The sequence below is a fragment of the Bison bison genome, unplaced genomic scaffold (genome assembly GCF_000754665.1).
Source record: "Bison bison bison isolate TAMUID 2011002044 unplaced genomic scaffold, Bison_UMD1.0 scf7180017864163, whole genome shotgun sequence".
Lineage (NCBI taxonomy): Eukaryota > Metazoa > Chordata > Mammalia > Artiodactyla > Bovidae > Bison > Bison bison.
Window position 1 is genome coordinate 245,075 of NW_011494735.1, and position 21,558 is coordinate 266,632.

Sequence of the window (21,558 nt, forward strand, 5' to 3'; positions counted from 1 at the left end):
ACCCTATTTCTAAAACTCTATGAATCTAAACCCTACTACAAATTGCAAGCAATTGGGCCATAAACTGATAAATTCTGTAATTAAGAATCATACGATATAGGTAAGAGCTATACAATAGCAGGGGCATACAAAAAAAGTCAAAAGTGAATCTTTGAATATTTACCTGACAAATCAAAGAAGTTGCTTCTTTTGCTCGATTGGCATCTGCTCCCAACAGAAGCAGGCATTCAACCATGATGCTGTTATTCTGATCACATGCTTTCTCCAGCATCACACTTTTTAACTCATTATCAATGGCCAACTTTGCAAAGCACTTGCAACAAAGGTTTAGAAACTAAAAAGAATGAAAATGAGGATTAGAGTCAGCGAAATGTGTAACAGTTATAATACAGGTAAAAAACATTGTACCTGTTGATCCTTTTGCTCTGTGATACTGGAGGACAACTGATGGAATATTACTGAATCAAAGGAGTAATGCACCAGTAGCTTGGAAAAAGACACTGACAATTCCAGCATCGTCAAGACTGTCTGAAATCCCTGAAAGTGTGACCAAAATTAATAACAACAAGGTAATTATGGACAAAAAAGAATAAACAAATGATACAAAAGAGAGACTGTATACAGTACTTAAAACTTGAGGTGTTCACTTAGCTAAGTAGATACATTTATTGGGCTTGTACTTTAAAGCTGTAAACTTTGAAACAATGTAATAAATACACCTTGCTCTCTCATTACTAAGAAATAAGAAGATGCACACAGAGAATAAGATGCTAAACTCTCCTCTAGCCAAACAGGAAAAAAACCTAAAACACCTAATTTACCAAAATTTGGCTTTTAAAGATTCCTTGCCTAAAGCCATACCTACAGATTGGAAGTTAGATATTAATCAGGATTAGACAGCAGAGTCAGCAGTGCCACAAACCCAAATAAATCAGTGACTTGAGTTCTTTAATACAAGACTGCGGATCAGGTTCTATAGAGAGCCTAGCAATTCTCCCAACAATGTTTTGTGCTATCTTCTGAAATTTTAATCTCAGACAAATGTGAGCTCCTAGACTGTGTTCATCTTGAGAACATTTTAGAAAAGCTCTAAAAACACTCTAAGGTTTACATTCTTTTAGCAAATCATTTATAAGGAACTGATCAGACACACCATTACTTTTTAGAACCACTGAAAAAGTTGTCTACGCTCTATTTACGTGATGTTTTAAAGAAAGAATGAACTTCAGACTTGCCTATTATATACCTTGGGTACAATCACCAAAGATCAGTTTTACTTTTAAAATGTTTATCTTTCCAAAATATATTAATGAGATCATCTAAATGTTAAAAATTATTATTTTGAGCTTTTAAGACGCTAAGTTTCTATAAATGCTTCCTAACATTTGACAAGAGAAGCAGTCTGAGGGGCATGTGGTCCACCCACCTCTAGAGCAGAAGTCCCTGCAAACGAATGCAGCGGCAAAGCAGACAATACACATACAGAGAAGGCCTACAATTCAAACTCAAAAACTTACAAGCACTGAACTGGTCAAATAAAGTATGTTGGCAGGCAAAATTTAGCCCACTGGTTAACAGCTTACAATCTCTACATAAAAATCTTAAAATTTATACCTAGATGAATAAATACTGAGTGAGAGCTTCGTACCCGCACAAAATGATTTACCTCAGATTACTTATAATCAATTCTGTCTTGGCTTTAGTCAACCTAGCTTCAGGAACATTACAGAAAGCAGATATATAAAGCCCATTGTTGGTTCTAATCTAAGAATGCTGTATGTTCAGCACTTTATAATTTAAAATCTTAAATGCATTTTCCCATTTACTAATAATATTTGTGCAAAGATCAGAGCTTAGACATTTTCACTCCTGGCCAATGCTGTCATTTTTGAAAATATTTGCTGAGTATGGTTTATGAAAGTTGTAAACTTCATTACCAAAAACACTACAACCAAGGTAGAAATTCTTAAAAAAAAAAAAAAAACTTGTTTTGTTAACACTAAAATAAAAGTACTCTGAAACAATTTACTTCATCTTCCCTGAATTAATCCTAAACCAATATCTTGGATTCCTCATAGACAGCTAATATAGACTGCATTTTAAATTTTGCTTAATGAAGAACATTTAAAATATTGTTTCACTGCAAGAACAAAATTAAGGGGAAAAATTACTAAGCAAGCAGCTCAAATAAAACAAAGGGAATGACAAACTTCATAATAATTGTAATTTTTATTTACCTAAAATCTAAGCAAATAAAAGTACCTTGGACAGGAAGGGGATCAAACCAGTCAATCCTAAAGGAAATCAACCCTGAATATTCATTGGAAGGACTGATGCTGAAGCTGAAGCTCCAGTACTTTGACCACCTGATGCAAAGAGCTGACTCACTGGAAAAGACCCTGATGGTGGGAAAGATTGAGGGCAGGAGGAGAGGGGGTGACAGAAGATGAGATGGTTGGATGGCATCACTGACTCAATGGGCCTGAGTTTGGGCAAACTCCAACAAATAGTGAGGGACTGGGAAGCCTGGTGTGCTTCAGCCCAAGTCCATGGGGTCACAAAGATTTGGACATGACTGAGTAACTGAACGACAACAAAGAAAATAAAGCTCAGCTAGCTGAAATTTCTTTAGCATATGCTCTCCTTTTTCACAGAAAAGACAAACGTACTAATTTGAGAGATTTATTAATGAAACATACGATATTTTGAAATTCAACCCAGTTCTCTTCATCTACTATAATAAAAATACTATGAAATGATAAACGGCTTTCAATTAACTAGAAAATACCCATTAATGCTAAGCAGGAGTTACACCAGCTGCTCTGAAAGAGAAATCTGTACAAGATCTTGATTCCCTTCAAGATAATGCACATACTTTTATCTGTACTTCACCAATATCCTTAAATCGTTGTAGGGTGGAAATCAGAATTTTTGCCAGCAGATTCCCAGTTCCCATGCATAAATTCTTCTTTGTAATCAAACATCCTATAAGACTTAAACCCAGACACTGAATTTCTAGAAAAATAAAAGAAAAAAAAAAAAGAAAATGTACTGTTTTAAATCTCAAAACTAAAGAAAAAATTTAAACATGTTCAACTAATAGCTAAAGGCCTATAAAAATCTAAATCCTGACTTCAGTTGTACCAACCTTGGTCATCTGGATACATCTGCAGTGTATGAAGCACTGAATCAATAGCACCTTCCAGGGATAATACCTCTAATGCATCAGGAAAATGTATTATAGATGATATTACTTTTAATCCACACTTCTGAATCCCAGGATTTCCAATGAACTAAAAGTCAAAAGGATAATTAAGAAACTTTGCTGTGTTAAAAAATGAATTCTAACACTTACCTTAGTTAAAGCCAGCTTATAGACTGATGAAACATAAACTAAGGAGTCCAGATAAAATTACCATTCTTGATTCTGCCTTGTATCATGAATTACTTTTATTTATTATTAAGAATAAGAGCTAACATTTTTGCACTTATTAAGTACCTCTTCTTCACCAGGCACTGTACTAAATAATTTCACATGCTTTTCTTTTCAGAGCATCCTTATTAAATATATACTAATATGATTCCTATTAAAAGATGAGTTTATTAAATGTAGACTGTACACTGCTGAGAAGATACCAAGTCAAAGACATTTACTGTCATCACCTAAACTCTTAAACATAAAAATGCAATGCTATCCCAAATCACAGAAAATACTGAGAATTTACTCTTTATATGTTTACATGCTATACCTCATTTATTCCCCATCAAGTTTCATACAATAGGCTCACCAACTTTAATGATGCAGGAAAAGGAGCTCAAGTCACATAGCTAACAATTGTCAGGACTGGAACTTCCCTGGTGGCTCAAACTGTAAAGAATCTGCCTGCAATGCAGGAAACCTGGGTTCAATCCCTGGGTCAGGAAGATCCCCTGGAGGAGGGCATGGCAATCCACTCCAGTATTATTGCCTGGAGAATCCCCATGGACAGAGGAGCTTGATGGGCTACAGTCCATGGGGTCACAAAGAGTCGGACACGACTGAGCAACAAAGCACAACACAGTCAGGACTAGTACTTTAACATAAATGTTCCTGCCTTAAAAGTCAAGAATCTTAATCTCTTCCAACCTTTTAAATTCAATTCTTCCAGAATTTGATATTATTTGACAGGTATTCTAATAGAAGCCACTACTTTTCCGAGGCCATCCTTCTCATTGACTAAGAAGAAAACAATCAACAACACACTTTCCAATCATGTGACAATCACAATCACACCTCCCCTCTTTCAATGTCTGTGACGTTTACCTAACTCTTACACTCTGCTTTTCCATGGTGCTCTTCATGATGTTCTAGGTAGTCACTCACCTAGAGCCAGACATCCTGGAGTGTGAAGTCAAGTGGGCCTTAGGAAGCATTACTACAAGCAAAGCTAGTGGAAGTAATGGAATTCCAGCTGAGAGATTCAAAATCCTAAAAGATGATGCTTTTAAGATGCTAAACTCAATATGTCAGCAAATTTGGAAAACTCATCAGTGGCCAGGGGACTGGAAAAGTTCAGTTTTCATTCCAATCCCAATGAAGGGCAATGCCAAAGAATGTTTAAACTACTGTACAATTGCACTCATTTCATATGCTAGCAAGGTTATGCTCAAAATCCTTCCAGCTAGGTTTAGGCAGTATGTGAACCAAGAACTTCCAGATGTACAAGCTGGGCTTCAAAGAGACAGAGGAACCAGAGATCAAATTGCCAACATTTGCAGGATCCTGGTAAAAGCAAGAGAATTCCAGAAAAACACCTACTTCATCTTCACTGACTATGCTAAAGCCTTTGACTGTGTGGATCACAAAAAATTGTGGAAAATTCTTAAAGAGATGGAAATACCAGACCACCTTACCTGTCTCCTGAGAAATCTATACATGGGTCAAGCAGTAAACAGCTGGAACTGGACATGGAACAACTGACTTGTTCAAAATTGGGAAAAGAGTAAGACAAGGCTGTATATTGTCACTCTGTTTATTTAACTTCTATGCACAGTACATTATGTGAAATGTCAGGCTGGATGAATCCCAAGCTGGAATCAAGATTGTCAGCAGAAATATCAGCAGCCTCAGATATGCAGATGATACCACTCTAATGGCAGAAAGTGAAGAGGAACTCAAGAGCCTCTTGATGAGGGTAAAATAGGAGAGTAAAAAAGGTGGCTTGAAACTCAACATTCAAAAAATTAAGATCATGGCATCTAGTCCCATTCAGTTCAGTTCAGTTCAGTCACTCAGTCGTGTCCAACTCTTTGCAACCCCATGAATCACAGCACGCCAGGCCTCCCTGTCCATCACCAACTCCCGGAGTTCACTCAAACTCATGTCCATCAAGTCGGTGATGCCATCCAGCCATCTCATCCTCTGCTGTCCCCTTCTCCTCCCGCCCCCAATCCCTCCCAGGATCAGGGTCTTTTCCAATGAGTCAACTCTTCGCATGAGGTGGCCAAAGTATTGGAGTTTCAGCTTTAGCATCAGTCCTTCCAATGAACACCTAGGACTGCTCTCCTTTAGGATGGACTGGTCGGACCTCCTTGCAGTCCAAGGAACTCTCAAGAATCTTCTCCAACACTACAGTTCAAAAGCACCAATTCTTTGGTGCTCAGCTTTCTTCACAGTCTGACTCTCATGGGAAATAGATGGGGAAACGGTGTCAGACTTTATTTTTGGGGGCTACAAAATCACTGCAGATGGTGATTGCAGCCATGAAATTAAAAGACACTTACTCCTTTGAAGGAAAGTTATGAAAGTTATAACCTAGATGGCATATTCAAAAGCAGAGACATTACTTTGCCAACAAAGGTCCATCTAGTCAAAGCTATGGTTTTTCCAGTGGTCATGTATGGATGTGAGAGTTGGACTGTGAAGAAAGCTGAGTGCCAAAGAATTGATGCTTTTGAACTGTGGTGTTGGAGAAGACTCTTGAGAGTCCCTTGGACTGCAAGGAGGTCCAACCAGTCCTGGGTGTTCATTGGAAGGACTGATGCTGGTCCTATTACTTCATGGCAAATAGAAAAAGAAAAAGTGGAAGCAGAGATAGATTTTATTTTCTTGGATCCAAAATCACTGTGGACTATGACTGCAGCCATGAAACTAAAAGACACTTGCTCCTTGGAAGGAAACCTATGACAAACCTCTTCAGTTTATTAAAAAGCAGAGATATCACATCCCTGACAAAGGTCCATATAGTCAAAGCTATAGTTTTGCCAGTAGTCTGGTATGGATGTGAGACTTGGAACATAAAGAAGGCTGAGTGCTGTAGAACTGAGTGCTTTCTAACTGTGGAGCTGGAGAAGATTCTTGAGAGTCCCTTGGACAGCAAGGAGACCAAACCAGTCAATTCCCAGAGGAAATCAACCCTGAATATTCATTAGAAGGATAGATGCTGAAGCTGAAGCTCCAATCCTTTGGCCACCTGATGTGAAGAACTAACTCACTGGAAAAGACCCTGATACTAGGAAAGATAGACAGCAGGAGGAGAAGGGGGTGACAGGATGTGATGGTTGTATAGCATTACTGACTCAATGGACATGAGTTTGAGCAAACTTTGGGGGATAGTGAAGGACAGAGAACTCTTCTGTCCACTGGGTCAAAAAGAGTCAGAAACCACTTAGCCACTAAATAACACCTTCACTATAGAGCTGAAATAGCTTCCAGTCAGACCTCAAATTCTAACGTAGTCTCTTCAACAAAAACCTACTGCCTTCCAACCTGTTTCACTTCCCCCTATTGTCAATGAACAGATTTTCATTCATTTCCCAATCTAGTCCCCCACTACCTCTCATGTGTTTTTTATTTGCATCTTTCTTTATATAGGTTATGGACAGAAGCATTATTTTCTCATCTTGTATTGTCCTCCTCCAACACTGAACTGCTCAGCTCAGATATCATTTCATCTATCATTTCAACAAGACACTCACATCCTTGTCTCCCTTGGCAGTTTTCCCCACCATTATTTCCATCTTACCAATTCCTTGAAAGTATATCAGCTGGGAGCCAATTAAATCTGGGTTTAAATTGTCTCATCACTTAGAGTTCCATGAATCTCTGGGCCATTAAAAATGAATGAAATAACATTTACTGAGAAGTGGTATTTAGTCAGAAGGTATTATTCAAGAACATAAAGAAATTCAAAGTGGTACAAAGTGAAGCTGGAGGGATGGCTCAGTGTTTGCCCAGGTTTCCTCACCGCAAAAATGATTCTAATAATGCAGTGTTGTTATGAGAGTGAAATGAGATAAATCATCACCCACGCAGTGAACACTGAGTGACGGCATAGTTCAGGCCTCGGAATGAACGAACACTCTTCTCAGAAGTGACAGACTTCTCACTGGGAGAGAACATCCCTAAATTGATCTTTCATTCTATCAAGCTACCACTCCTCTTTCATTTCTAAACTTATTAATAGACACGTCTACACCCACTTCCTCTACATTCTTCCCACCTCTTAATTTCACATAATCAGGCTTCTGTCCTAACCACTCCAAATTAAAACCATTCAAAGAAAAGAGTTCTTTAACAACCGAATTGCTGCTCTTTCCTCCCTTGATTTCCATGACACAGTAATCTCCCTAATTATTCTCAAACTTTAAAACTATCTATCTCATTTACAATCACTTCTTTCAACTCCAAACTTTGTCCAAAGAACTTTACTTAAAACTCTCCTATTCACGGATGGAATTCATATACCATCATGGCTTCAAGCCACCATAACAACAATAGTGACAACCACAAGGATAACCAAAACCTAAGGAGCATTTGCTATGTGCCAGACAATCTTTTAAGCACTTAAATGAGTTAAGTATTAACTCATTTAATCCTCACACTCACCCTATGATGCAGACACACAATTATTATCCCTGTGTTATTGGTGAAAAAAAATTGAGACACAGAAACCTTTGAGCAGATAACTCAAAGGACTGGGGGCAGGAGGAGAAGGGGACGACAGAAGATGAGATGGCTGGATGGCATCACTGTCTCGATGGACATGAGTTTGAGTGAACTCAGGGAGCTGGTGATGGACAGGGAGGCCTGGCGTGCTGCGATTCATGGGCTCGCAAAGAATCAGACACAACTGAGCGACTGAACTGAACTGAAACTCTCTTAAGTTCTAAGTCCATATTTCTTTTTGTTTGACACTAGTATCTTGAACTTAGATGTTCAAAGTTAAAAGTTTATTATCTTCTCTAAGAAAAAAAAAGACAACTCAAATTGCCATTTTGAACTTTCTGTTTTAATTAACAGTACCACCATTTCTGCGTCCTAGGGAGGCCAGCTTGAGGAGTACACACATGTGCAGTAGCACAGGTCCCTGTGTTCAGAAGGGCCCAGACCTGGTTTAAAACTCTGCAGCCACCACCTTGAAATTCTTAATAATTTTAAACACAGGGTCCTGCATTTTCATCTTGTACCGGGTTATGTAGCTGACCCTGCTCTTAACCTCAAAATGCACCCATAGGCTTATTTTTATGCTAAAATTAAGTCAAATTGGTACCTGATGGCTCAGACAGTAAAGAATCAGCCTGTAGTGTGAGAGACCCAGGTTCCACCCCAGGGTTGGGAAGATCCCCTGGAGAAGGAAATGGCAACCTACTCTAGAATTCTTGTCTAGGAAATCCCACGGAGACAGGAGCTTGGTGGGCTACAGTCCATGAGGTTGCAAAGAGTCAGACACAACTGAGCGACTAACACTTTCACTTTCACTTATATTTATAAAGTAGCTGTTCTTGTCCTTAATACCATCACCTCTAACAAGTTTCTACTCAACTATTGGTTCTGCTATCTTGAGCTTCCCTAATCTCTATTTCAGGTGCAGTTTGATGATGCACCTGATTACTAGCAACAGGAAACCCATGATTTGTCTATGTAGAAAGAGAATGCAGAGTATCACATTATTATATGTGATGGAGTTCAAATAAAGTATTTGATGATTTTAAATAGTGATATCTGATTTTGACAGTTTCATGAATTTGAAAAGTAAATATCATTATGTATATATGTATATATGATATTTACAAGCCTATAATGGGCTTTCACTTACTGAATGTTCTATCTTGAAAATAGTGATTCATAACACTGTTATTCAAATGGGGATTGAAATTAATTTACTAGCAAGTGTCCACATGAAATTTTTGAAAGTACCAATGTTGGATATCTACAAATATTAATTAGAAACATCCTGTTAACTATGCTTCACAATTTCTCAAGTTTTTTCAAAGACTACAAAAACAATCAAAATATTTTCTCTAGTGAGTCAGCTAGCCAACTCAAGGAGAAAATGCCCACACCGGTCTCTTTCCTAACTGCCAGCCAAGTCAAACTGCAACTCAGAAAAACTTTCCAGAAAAAAAATTAATGTACGGCTAAAAAGAAGATACCATTATCCAGGACTAACACTGAGATATATCCTAATAAAGTAGATTCTAAGAAAATGAATCCTTTGGGCATCCAGATAAAAATACCAAACCATTTAAAAATGAGAAAAGAATTAAATTGGTCTCAGACTGTTCCACTAAAACATTCTGTACTACAAAACAGTGAAAAGCCTAAAAGGCTTTCAAAGAAAAGAAAACAAAACCCCAATACTTTGCAATCAACCAAACTGTTTTTTCAAGAGTCCAAATATACAGACAACACAAAATGTTCAGGAAATTAATCTTTTTTTAAAAGAAACAGACAACTAAAAAATAAATGGAAGAACTGTAGCAAAAGAGCTTGCAGTGAACACTGTCCACATGACTGTAGGAAGAAGATGAAAACAACTTATTAAGTATGGTTACAGAATTGAATATAAATATTTTAAAACTTGTCAATGTAGAATTAATGTATTTAACAAAAGTTGGTTAGAAAATAGGTAAAAATAGGAAGATGGTGTGAATACTTCAATCTTTTCATCTTTTATAGCCACAAGTCAAAAGATAGTTTTGAATCTAATAGTAATAATATTAACTAACATTTACTGACTGTACACCATGTACCAGGCATTGCATAGAGTACATGGCATGAATTATATAATAAAATTCTTCATAATAACCCTAAGTGAAAAGCCATTTATTATCTCCATATTATAGATACTGTAATGGAGGCTTTAAAAAACTTGTTCAGAATACATTAGTCTGTAGATGGTGAAGCCAGATTCAAATACAGATATCCTGATTCCAGGGGCCATACACATTAGAATACGTTATACACTTAAAGATATAAAACTAAAGACCATATAATCTGCTTTAACTGAGTGATACAGGGAAGAGAAAAGATATAAAGAAGTGAAAATATACTAGTTTCACCATACTTTTGGTATGTGCTAATGTACATGATGTGCTAATATATGTGAAGGAAAAAAATGACTACCTGGGCAATATATTTGTCATATTCATGGAAAACTGTACATAATTCCTTGGCAACACATTAGGAATCTCACCAAGCTGTTTTTAATTCCTACATAGAGCTACACAGTTTCAAAATACTATCTAATTTATTTTCTTAGGATCTATTGATAAGGATTGTATTGTCAGGACAGACTAAATTAACCTGTAGTAACAACTTCAAAATTACATAAACTGGAAAAAGAAAAGGTTCAATTTGTATTCATGTCTCATATGTGTTATAGATCAGGAGGGAGCCTCTACTCAGCACAGCCGCTCTCGGAGTTGTGCTAACTGAGCAACCACCATCTCAAATATCGTAGGTCACAGTGCCTGAGAAAGTGTTCTATAAGATGCCTCACCAGCAATTAAATGCTTGGTCCAGAAATCACAAATGAAACCTCTACTTACAACTCTTTGGCCAAAACCATTACATGATTCAATCCAACTACAAAAGCACCAATAAATACAATCCCAGAATCACCAGACGGGGGCAAACAACACTCATGATTACCATGTAAGCATTTAGTCTGCTGCCACATTCTTCTTACTACAAATAATGCCACAATAAATAGTCTTGTTAAAAAACTTTCTGCACATGTATACGCATATCTATATTATAAATTCTTAGAGTGGAATAGCTGGTCAGAAAACATGTCCATTTTAATGTAGATGAGTATTATTAAATTTCCTCCAACAAGGTTTTTGTTTTGCTTTGTTTTGTTTTTAATTTACATTTCTTTAATAATGATTGTGGGCTTCCTTGGCAGCTCAGACAGTAAAGAATCTGCCTGCAATGTGGGAGACCCAGGTTTGAGCTCTGGGTCCGTAAAATTCCCTGGAGAAGGGAATGGCTACCCACTCCAGTATTCTTCCCTGATTGAGAATCTATGCTAGATTCATTTTTACTTTTAAATCTCATTCACGTGAGATTTGATTCTTTAAACGAGTAATGTAAATACGCAGCTTCCTTTGCTTTCTCCAGATGGCCAGAGAATTAGCTGATTCAGTACAAGTTACTAAGCCATCTATTTTTCCTTGCGGTGGTTGGGAAACCATACACTAATTGAACATTTGCATTTGAGTCTATCTCCTAAATCACCATTATGTGATACTGATCTATCGCTAGTGCCAATGTCACACCAGTATAATCACTGAAGTTTTATAATACATTTGATCATCTATTAATACTAGAGTTAGGCCATATTATCTTCTTTTTCCAAATTACCTTGATTATTCATGTAATTATCTAATTAATTTTCTCAAATTTTTACATTAACTTACCTAGTTCCAGAAAATATCATTGTTATTTTTATAAGGATTCATAAATGTAGATAAATTTTCATTTTTAAAAAATTAGTAATTTTATCAAAACAGAGGGTATACATTTTCCTATGCTTAACTCTTTCTTTGTACTCCCAGTTGAGTTTCAGAGTCTTCTTTGGAGTAGTTCTATAAATTTTTATTTACCTTAGAAGTGAAAGTGACGTCGCTCAGTTGTGTCTGACTCTTTGTGACCCCGTGGACTGTAGCCCACCAGGCTCCTCTGTCCATGGGATTTTCCAGGCAAGAGTATTGGAGTGGGTTGCCATTTCTTTCTCCAAGGGATCTTCCCAACCCAGGGATCAAACCTGGGTCTCCTGCATTGCAGGCAGACGCTTTACCCTCTGAGCCACCAGGGAAGCCCAAAGTGAAAATGAAAGTCGCTCAGTTGTGTCCGACTCTTTGTGACCCCACTGACTGTATAGTCCATGGAATTCTCCAGGCAAGAATACTGGAGTGGGTAGCCTTTCCCTTCTCCAGGGGATCTTCCCAACCCAGGGGTCGAACCCAGGTCTCCTACATTGCAGGCGGATTCTTTACCAGCTGAGCCACAAGGGAAGCCCAATATTTCTTTAAGCCCCCTTTTTTGGTGGGGGGGGGGGCGGAGCAAGAATACTGGAGTGGGTTGCCATTCCCTTCTCCAGGAGATCTTCCCGACCCAGGGATTGAACCCGGGTCTCCCGCATTGTAGGCAGATGCTTTACCATCTGAGCCACCAGGAAAGTGCTATGTAATTTCTCTTTGTTTTTGTTATTGCTGTTGCTTTCACAAATCAGCTCTTGCTTTCACTATATATTAATCACGACTGAAATAGTATCTTCAGTATTTAAACTGAGTACATTTTGCTTTAAGGTTTTTGAGAGGCACACAAGCTCTTTGATTTGTGTACGTTTAATGAGAAGATTGGTCTGACTTCGTAAGTTTCCTGACTTAAGACAGCAGCAGTACCACTGCACACAAAGCACAGATGTGAGCAAAATGCTGAGAGCTCTATTTTCTACTGTGTTCTCCAGAGACAATACTGGGTAAATAGATCTCTCTGGAACAGATGACTGAAAGTTTTTCATGTGAAAAAGCTAAAAGGATCAAGCATAAATGCAATGTTAATGTTTCAGACAGATTTAACTTCAGTCTGAATGTTACTGGATTTATGTACACCTCCAGACATTGATTCACTTTAATAAATACTTTTAATAATTTTTGCATTGTAAATCTTAGTTGAATCACAAATTCTACCTTATTTGGAAGTTTGCTATCCAAGAAAAGGCTTATTTTTAATGGCAATTCATTTTACTGCATCAACAGTATTTGGATCCAAAATCTCTGATGCCTTGTAACATTTACTCAGAGTGACACATGCAATTACGGGATTTTAGAACTAAAAAAAAAAGGAAAAAATACATTCATCTTTTAGAGCATTTTTTTTTTCTCAACCATGGAAAAGAATTAGGGGAATTACACAGGGGAGATTTTTAAAAATAAAACAGTACCACTTCTGCTTCCCCATGACCTTAATCCCTTGCCCACAAATGGCAGTCACTATTTAGTGAGATGCTGTGTCATTACCCAGGTGTGGCATGGAAAATAAAGAAAGGGGGAGGGAGGTTCTCGGGTTTCCCTGGTGACTCACAGCAATAAAGAATCCACCTGCCATCCAGGAGACCCTGGTTTGATCCCTGGGTTAAGAAGATCCCCTGGAGAAGGAAGTGGCAACCCACTCCAGGATCTTTGCCTGGAGAATCCCAAGGAGAGAGTAGTCTAGTGGGCTATAATACATAGGGTCACAAAGAGTCAGACACAACTCAGTGACTAAACAACAACAGGGAGGTTCTCAACCACTTCTCCTGGGATTATATAGCAAAAGAAAGTAAGACTTAGGAACACGGTGATTTTCTTGGCATCACAGTACTGACAGCAGTAAGTACAATACTTCTCCCTTGACTGGCAACTCCTTCCACTCTATCACACCTGTATTCAATAATGTTAGGAAAGATGACATAACCAGAATCAAAGTTACCAAAAGGCTTTTCTGGTACCACTTGCTTTTCACCAACACACATAACGAATAAAATTAACTATTCTTTCCTCTAGTAGTGAGCTTCTCTGTTGGCTCAGTCGGTAGAGTCTGCCTGCAATGCAGGAGACCCGGGGTTCAATGCCTGGGTTGGGAAGATCCCCTGGAGAAGGAAATGGCAACCCACTCCTGTATTCCTACCTGGCAAATCCCATAGACCGAGGAGCCCGGTAGGCTACAGTCCACGGGGTCCCAAGAGTCAGACATAATTTACCGTACCTTAAGTACTATTCACAAAACTAGTGCAGCTCATAAGTACTAACACCCAACAACTTCATGTTGTTTTCTGTTTTATGCATGGCTGTTACTTCCCCAGACAGATGATGAGATCCATTACAGAAGGATACAAAGCATAATCATTTCTGTCTTCCCAGCACCTAACACAGTTCCTTCCACATTCTTATTTTCACCAAGTATTTCTGGAATTAAATTCAACCCAAAGCTATATTCAAGGATCATATTAAAGTCTGAGTAAAAATGACTCAAATATATCAGATAATTACATTATAAAGTTCAGTTTAAAATGAATGTTTGAAGATCTCTCTGCAGGCTCTTCTATTTAATTTGTGAAATTTTTCAAAGTACACTAAATCAGAAGGAATTATGTCCATTAATTACTTTGACTACCTTTTCCTTTCATAAAAACATTAACCTAATCTTTACATCTTTACCTTTATATCTTTTATAAAGAACCAATTCATCTTATGTTAAACTTGCAAACCATCTTAATTCCATCAATACCTTTTGCACTGCACAATATAAACATAATTCTCCTCTTCTCTTTTTTCAAACTTAGTATGATTATTAATTTATTAATTATAGTACATCATTGCAAATGTACATAGTTATGTGCATGCTCAGTTGCTAAGTCGTGTCCAACTCTTTGCAACCCCACAGACTGTAGCCCGTCAGGCTCCTCTGTCCACTGGATTTTCACAGCAAGAACACTGAAGTGGGTTACCATTTCCTTCTCCAGGGAATCTTCCCAACCCAGGGATCAAACGCGTGTCTCCTCCATCTCCTGTATCACAGGCAGATTCTTTACTGCTGAGCCAGCAGGGAAACCCAGTGTTTGTAAATGCCTAATACTAGGAAGAAACAATGAAAACTGAGCTATTTCATAGGTTTTCTCTAAGGAGTACAATATAAAAAAGCACAGGGAATGAAAAAAAAAAAAAACTTCAATGTTGCTCCCTGTGTGTCTTCATGGACCGAATCTTTCAGCATGGGACCAGAAAAGAAAGACCAGGAGGACAGAAAGAGAAAACAGCAGCCATGGCTCCTAACATCACTATGCGGTTAAGGTGAACATCCAGAGTTCTCTCTCTGACTGAATTGCCTCAAATGGATTTATCAAAAGAGCCTGTTAAAATCTGTAACTGACAGTGCACTTCTCTTAGCTGGAATGGTACATCTCTTCACCCTCTTACATCCCTACTATCATCTTATGTTTCTAAACAGATAACTTCTTACTATCATAGTAAACAGAACATGGGAAGCTTAAGCTAATAAAAGCCCCCATACATCCCCAAATTTCATATTCTACTTAAGAGTATAAAGGCAGAATCTTATATTATACATACCCTGTTCAAAGCTGCCAGGACCAATTTGTGAATATCATTCCTGAAACACTGCTTTTCAATCATATTTAGCTTATGCTGATATTCAGTATCTTCCCTGTATTCTTCCGGGATGCCTAAATGCAAAATAAATACACATCATTTTCTCATAAAAGATTTAGGCTGAATAGAATGTCATTTATTAGGAATGATTATAATTAACCCAACAATACATATGTTGTACATTTTTCTAATACATGGTTCTTTATCAAAGAAATAACTCTAAAGTTTAAGAAATTTCTAAAAATTGTTCATCACTGAATATAAAATAAATACACTGTATGTGGATGTTTACTGAACTTAAAGTAGCAAGAAGTTACTATGGTGGAGCAATTTTATGGAACCAACAATCTCTTTTTTGTGTATTAACAAATAGTCTGTACTTACTACAAGAAGCTAGATTTTTATGCAGTGGTGGACAATTTGAAAAAAAGTTCAAAGTTATTTGGACTCTAACATAAAAACGTCAGATATGAAAGGTAGACATAAGAGAGTAGCAGGAATAACAGTGGAAAATTCAGCATTATGATGGTAAAGAACATGTAGTTTTATCAAAAGTCCTCTAAGGCTGTATAAAAGTATTAAGTAACTTAAAACATACTTTATTAAGCTACATTGTAGCTGAACTATCCCAAAATGGTTGAAAAACAGGAAGTCAAAAAATATTGAACATATACAGAACAAATAATAGAACATGTAAATAAAATAATTGTGAACAATGTTTCTAAAATCTATGACTATAAAAATAATTATTAATAAGCAATACCTTATAATCTTTCACTTCAGTAATTTGTAGTAATAAAAGTAATAAGGTGGCTGCATATAAGTTTTCATTTACTTAACAAAAATTTAAATGCCAACAATACATGCAAAGGATTTTGCCGCATGCTGAGAATACCACAATGAATTTGACAGGCATGATTTTCACCCTCCTGGAACATTCAGTGCTCATTTTAAAATTTATTCAAATAGGTCCTGACATTTACTACAGCTGTATGACCTTGGACAAGCCACTTAAACTCTTAGTGTCTCATTTTCAGTAACCAAGACCACATTAATTTCTAAAGCTGCCTATTATATCACAAGGAGATGTAACCATTAAGAGCAGTCCTGTTGAAATGTAAAAGCTTCATGCTAAATGTACGGAATCTTACTAACTGTCTTTCTTACATTAAGACCAAATGAACACTCCCAAAATTTCATCTCTGGTCTTTGCCATATCACTTGAGGTTCTACTATCCAGAATCGATATAATTTCCTTACTAAATAATAGTCCTTTAAACTGTTTGAACTGCAAACTTTTTGAAGAGGGGATCCATAACCTAATCATCTCCAGATTACCAAGAGTTCCAAGCACAGCTCTTTAGGTATAACACCTGTTCAATAGCCACTTGCACAAATGTGTCTTTAGAAAGCACCCATTCTGATTCAGGCTGGTGCCGGTGCTAAGTTGCTTCAGTCGTGTCTGACTCTCTGTGACCCCCAAGGACTGTAGTCTCCCAGGCTCCACTGTCCATGGGACTCTCGAGGCAAGAATAATGGAATGTGTTGCCATGCCCTCCTCAAGATCTTCCCGACCCAGGGATCGAACCCACGTCTCTTAAGTCTCCTGCATTGGCAGGCGGGTTCTTTACACTACCACCACCTGGAAAGCTCCTAACTCAGGCTGCCTCGGGTGAAAACCTTCCATTATATAAGCTGTGACCTTAAAATCTTTGTATCTTATGTCTCAGTTTCGTCATTGGTAAAATGGGGGTGGGGTGGGGGGAGGAGCAGGTAGAATCTGACTGATGGGTTGCTATGAGAATTTTAAAATTTCATATGAAGTACTTTGAATAATGCCTTACACATTTGTTATTAACTAAATATAAATGAATGGGCTTTAATATTTTTATAACCTCTTGAATTATCTCCTCTGCAAAAGTAAACAAATACAGTTTCTCCTACTGTTTGGCTTTATATTCATAATCACTTTCCTCTATACACTTCCCAATATGCATATGTCCTTTCCTAAAGAATTTTGCAAGACAAGAAGGAACAAGTCAAATGATATTTATTAAAGTAAGTAGGTCTTTAGTATTATTCTTTTAAAGCACAGGCTCAATCACTTCAATAAGTTATTGTTATAAAAAAGGAGGAAGTGAACAGTACCAGATTGAAAGCAATTTAAGTGACATAATACTAGATGCAATATGTGCTCCTGAATTAGATACTAAATTACACAAATTTGCTATAATGCACATCTGTTACAATTAATAGTTTGAATACGGTTTAGTTAATAATTGAATACATGTACATCTAAACATCTTATAAGTACCTACTTCAACTTAACATGTTAAAACCATAATTATATTCAAACTTAAAACTACTGGGGTACTGATATTATAGTTACTCACTGACATACTGAATCATATGCTATAGGATGGTATATGCTCAGTTGTTTCAGTCACATCCGACTCTGTGCGACCTCCTCTGTCCATGAGATTCTCCAGGCAAGAAGACTAAAGTGGATTGCCACGTCCTCCTCCAGGGGATATTCCCAATCCCTAACTACAGGATGGTATAGTATGGCATAATTACAGCATGATAGAATACGGTTATTTGTGTGGCATGCTATGGTAATACAGTATGTTATCACAGAGTGAAGTAGATGATTAAGCCTTTACCTAATAGAGAAATGTATTTATATATTGATATGCTTATAAGGTCAATAAAGCAGAAATAGACCTTATAAGCATAGTTGATTGACTATGCCAAAGCCTTTGACTGTGTGGATGATAATAAACTGTGGAAAATTCTGAAAGAGATGCGAATACCAGACCACCTGACCTGCCTCTTGAGAAACCTATATGCAGGTCAGGAAGCAACAGTTAGAACTAGACATGGAACAATAGACTGGTTCCAAATAGGAAAAGGAGTACGTCAAGGCTGTATACTGTCACCCTGCTTATTTAACCTCTATACAGAGTACATCATGAGAAACGCTGGGCTGGAAGAAGCACAAGCTGGAATCAAGATTGCCAGGAGAAATATCAATAACCTCAGATGTGCAGATGACACCACCCTTATGGCAGAAAGTGAAGAGGAACTCAAAAGCCTCTTGATGAAAGTGAAAGAGGAGAGTGAAAATGTTGGCCTAAAGCTCAACATTCAGAAAACGAAGATCATGGCATCTGGTCCCATTACTTCATGGGAAACAGACGGGGAAACAGTGTCAGACTTTATTTTTGGGGGACTCCAAAATCACTGCAGATGGTGATTGCAGCCATGAAATTAAAAGACGCATACTCCTTGGAAGGAAAGTTGTGACCAACCTAGATAGCATATTCAAAAGCAGAGACATTACTTTGCCAACAAAGATCCATCTAGTCAAGGCTATGGTTTTTCCAGTGGTCATGTATGGATGTGAGAGTTGGACTGTGAAGAAAGCTGAGCACCAAAGAATTGATGCTTTTGAACTGTGGTGTTGGAGAAGACTCTTGAGAGTCCCTTGGACTGCAAGGAGATCCAATCAGTCCATCCTAAAGGAGATCAGTCCTGGGTGTTCCTTGGAAGGACTGATGCTAAAGCTGAAACTCCAATACTTTGGCCACCTTATGCAAAGAGTTGACTCATTGGAAAAGACCCTGATGTGGGGAGGGATTGGGGGTGGGAGGAGAAGGGGACAACAGAGGCTGAGATGGCTGGATGGCATCACCGATTCGATGGACATGAGTTTCAGTAAACTCTGGGAGTTGGTGATGGACAGGGAGGCCTGGCGTGCTGCGATTCATGGGGTTGCAAAGAGTTGGACATGACTGAGTGACTGAACTGGAACTGGATGCTTATAAGGTATATCTATTAATATATATTTTCATATATAAAGTATCACCATGAATTTATAATATTATTTTCAAGGGCACCTGTTTAATATACCTAAAAACATTATAAAACTATGATTTATCATTTAAATAAATAATTTCATACATCTAAATTATTACTATCAATGTCACTTCAAAATCATCTCAGAACAATAAAAGAAATTCTATATTCAAAACTTACTTCTTAACTAAAAGAGTATTATTTTATTAACAGACAATTCTGAATGTCTTTTGGTTATCTTTAAAACTCAAATCCACTCTCAGAAGAATAAAGTTGACATCTTTAAGGACAATCAAAAGGATTTTGTTTGCTTTTTTACAATCTATAAAATTTTTTTAAATTCTCAATAATATCCAAGCAAAATTATGTCTGTTAAATTATATCTCAAAAGTTATTTGACAATTTGAATGGGACATGATTCAATTCAAAATTTACTGAATTTTTGTCCAAGTTTCCAGGGGATTTAAAAAAAAAAGACATGACTAAAGAAAGCCCTTTCCTTGAAAAATTCTATACTCTTATACTCAGATATATAAATACCAATATGACTACAGAAAATGGTAGGTTTAGGAAGATTTCATTTAAAGGACCAAAAAAATGAACTTCAAAAGTACTGGGACTCTCACAGAGCAAAATAATAACATCCCTGATATTCAGTAGTCAGAAAATCACATCAAAGGTGCCTCCTAATCACCTCCCACATGCATCCTCTCCTGCTTTCTTGGCTGGGCTCCCATTATGTCTCATCTGGCCATCACAGCCTCCAGCCTAGTCTCCTTGCAGGAGGCTCCCCCTGCAAATCATGCTCCACACCATACTACTGCTGTTATAAGTGGCAGCTTTAGTTATGACACTGCAACTTTCAAACACCTTTAATAAAATTTTTGAATTGACTTGCATTAAATAAAGCACAAACTGCTCAGCCTTCTGTTCAAGGCCCTTCCCTCTCAGCCTCTGCCCACCCTTCCACATTCACCCCCAGGCACTGCTCTCCTCAACACCATGCTCCACTCATCCCAGACCATGTGTTCTTTCTCTTTCTGCTTGAAATGTCCCTCCTGGCCTTTTTACCAGGTCAGCCTGACTCACCTGTCAACTGTAAACATCACAATTTCTCACATACTCTTTTGAATAAATTATTTGTGCTTCCATCAATATTTTCATAGACTTTTATAATGTGAAAGTGAAAGTTTCTCAGTCATGCCCTACTCTTTATGACCCCATGGACTGTAGCCTGCCAGACTCCTCTGCCCATGGGATTCTGCAGGCAAAAATACTGGCGTGGATTGCCATGCCCTTCTCTAGAGGATCTTCCCAAGCCAGGGATTGAACTCAGGTCTCCCTCATTGTAGGTGGATTCTTTACCATCTGAGCTACCAGGGAAGCCCCGTAACAGGCTCTCTCAGCTGTCTGGTAATTAACTATCTGTCTCTGTACCTCTAAGCTCCCAAAAGTAGTACAATCCTATCTTTTTTCATCTTTTTTTCAGACCTTTGCAGTCATCACAATGTATAGAACATAAGTGGCAATTAATAAATACATGATAAAGGAAAGGAGGAGGAGGTGTTTTAAATGGGTTTGGAGACAAATGAAGTCATAATAAATGTAAGCAGGATGTAAATGGGGTACAATGGACACTATTGTAGTTAATGAGTAAAAGCCACATGGCTATATTTGAGAAAGATGCATTCAACCACAGAGTAGAAGAAGGACTGGAAAGAGGCAAGAGAGGAAGTGTGAAAATTAGTTAGCTATTAATATAATTAAGACAGAAAACAAACAAAAAACTTGAACTCAGCAATGTCAACAGAAATACAAAAAAAATAGCAGAGATGACACTATCCTTGGAGTTGAAGCACCACACTATGTTGCAGTTATTTTTCTGTAAATAAACTACTGATGCTTCTTATTAAATTTTAATGTAAATTTATCTGACTCCTCTATCTCATCATTTTCCCTCTAGTTTTATTTTTGGGCTAGTGCAAAGATTTGAATTTGGTTGGCAGAAACCAGTCCTTTAATTTTTGCCTAGAAAGTTGATATTTCATGAAAAGTCAAAATATTTATTTACAATGACAGCTCTTCCCACAATCAACTATGTGACTTACCTGGAACTATAAAATGTAACATAGCTCGAAGTGCTTCCAGCTGCACGGATAATGATGTCTCATGACTTTTCATGACTGTTATTATTTTGGGAACCACTGCTGCCATTGTATCCAGGGAAGTGCTACTGGAGATATAATATTGAAATGCTTATTAAAAGTCCAACCTGATTCC

General features: G+C 37.5%; 1 protein-coding gene across 3 annotated transcripts in view; it reads right to left on the reverse strand.

Annotated features, from left to right (window-relative positions):
- The window catches only part of LRRK2 (leucine-rich repeat kinase 2), a 207,764-nt gene that overhangs the window by 143,045 nt on the left and 43,161 nt on the right, over positions 1-21,558 (reverse strand). For 2 of the 3 annotated variants that reach the window (XM_010841503.1, XM_010841505.1), the window contains 6 exons: positions 21,387-21,511; positions 15,382-15,494; positions 3,149-3,293; positions 2,876-3,015; positions 409-537; positions 164-334 (listed from right to left, as the gene is read on the reverse strand). In XM_010841503.1, the coding sequence (XP_010839805.1) occupies positions 164-334; positions 409-537; positions 2,876-3,015; positions 3,149-3,293; positions 15,382-15,494; positions 21,387-21,511 (823 nt within the window). The remainder of the gene's footprint in view (positions 1-163; positions 335-408; positions 538-2,875; positions 3,016-3,148; positions 3,294-15,381; positions 15,495-21,386; positions 21,512-21,558) is intronic. The other variant, XM_010841504.1, reaches the window with a different exon arrangement.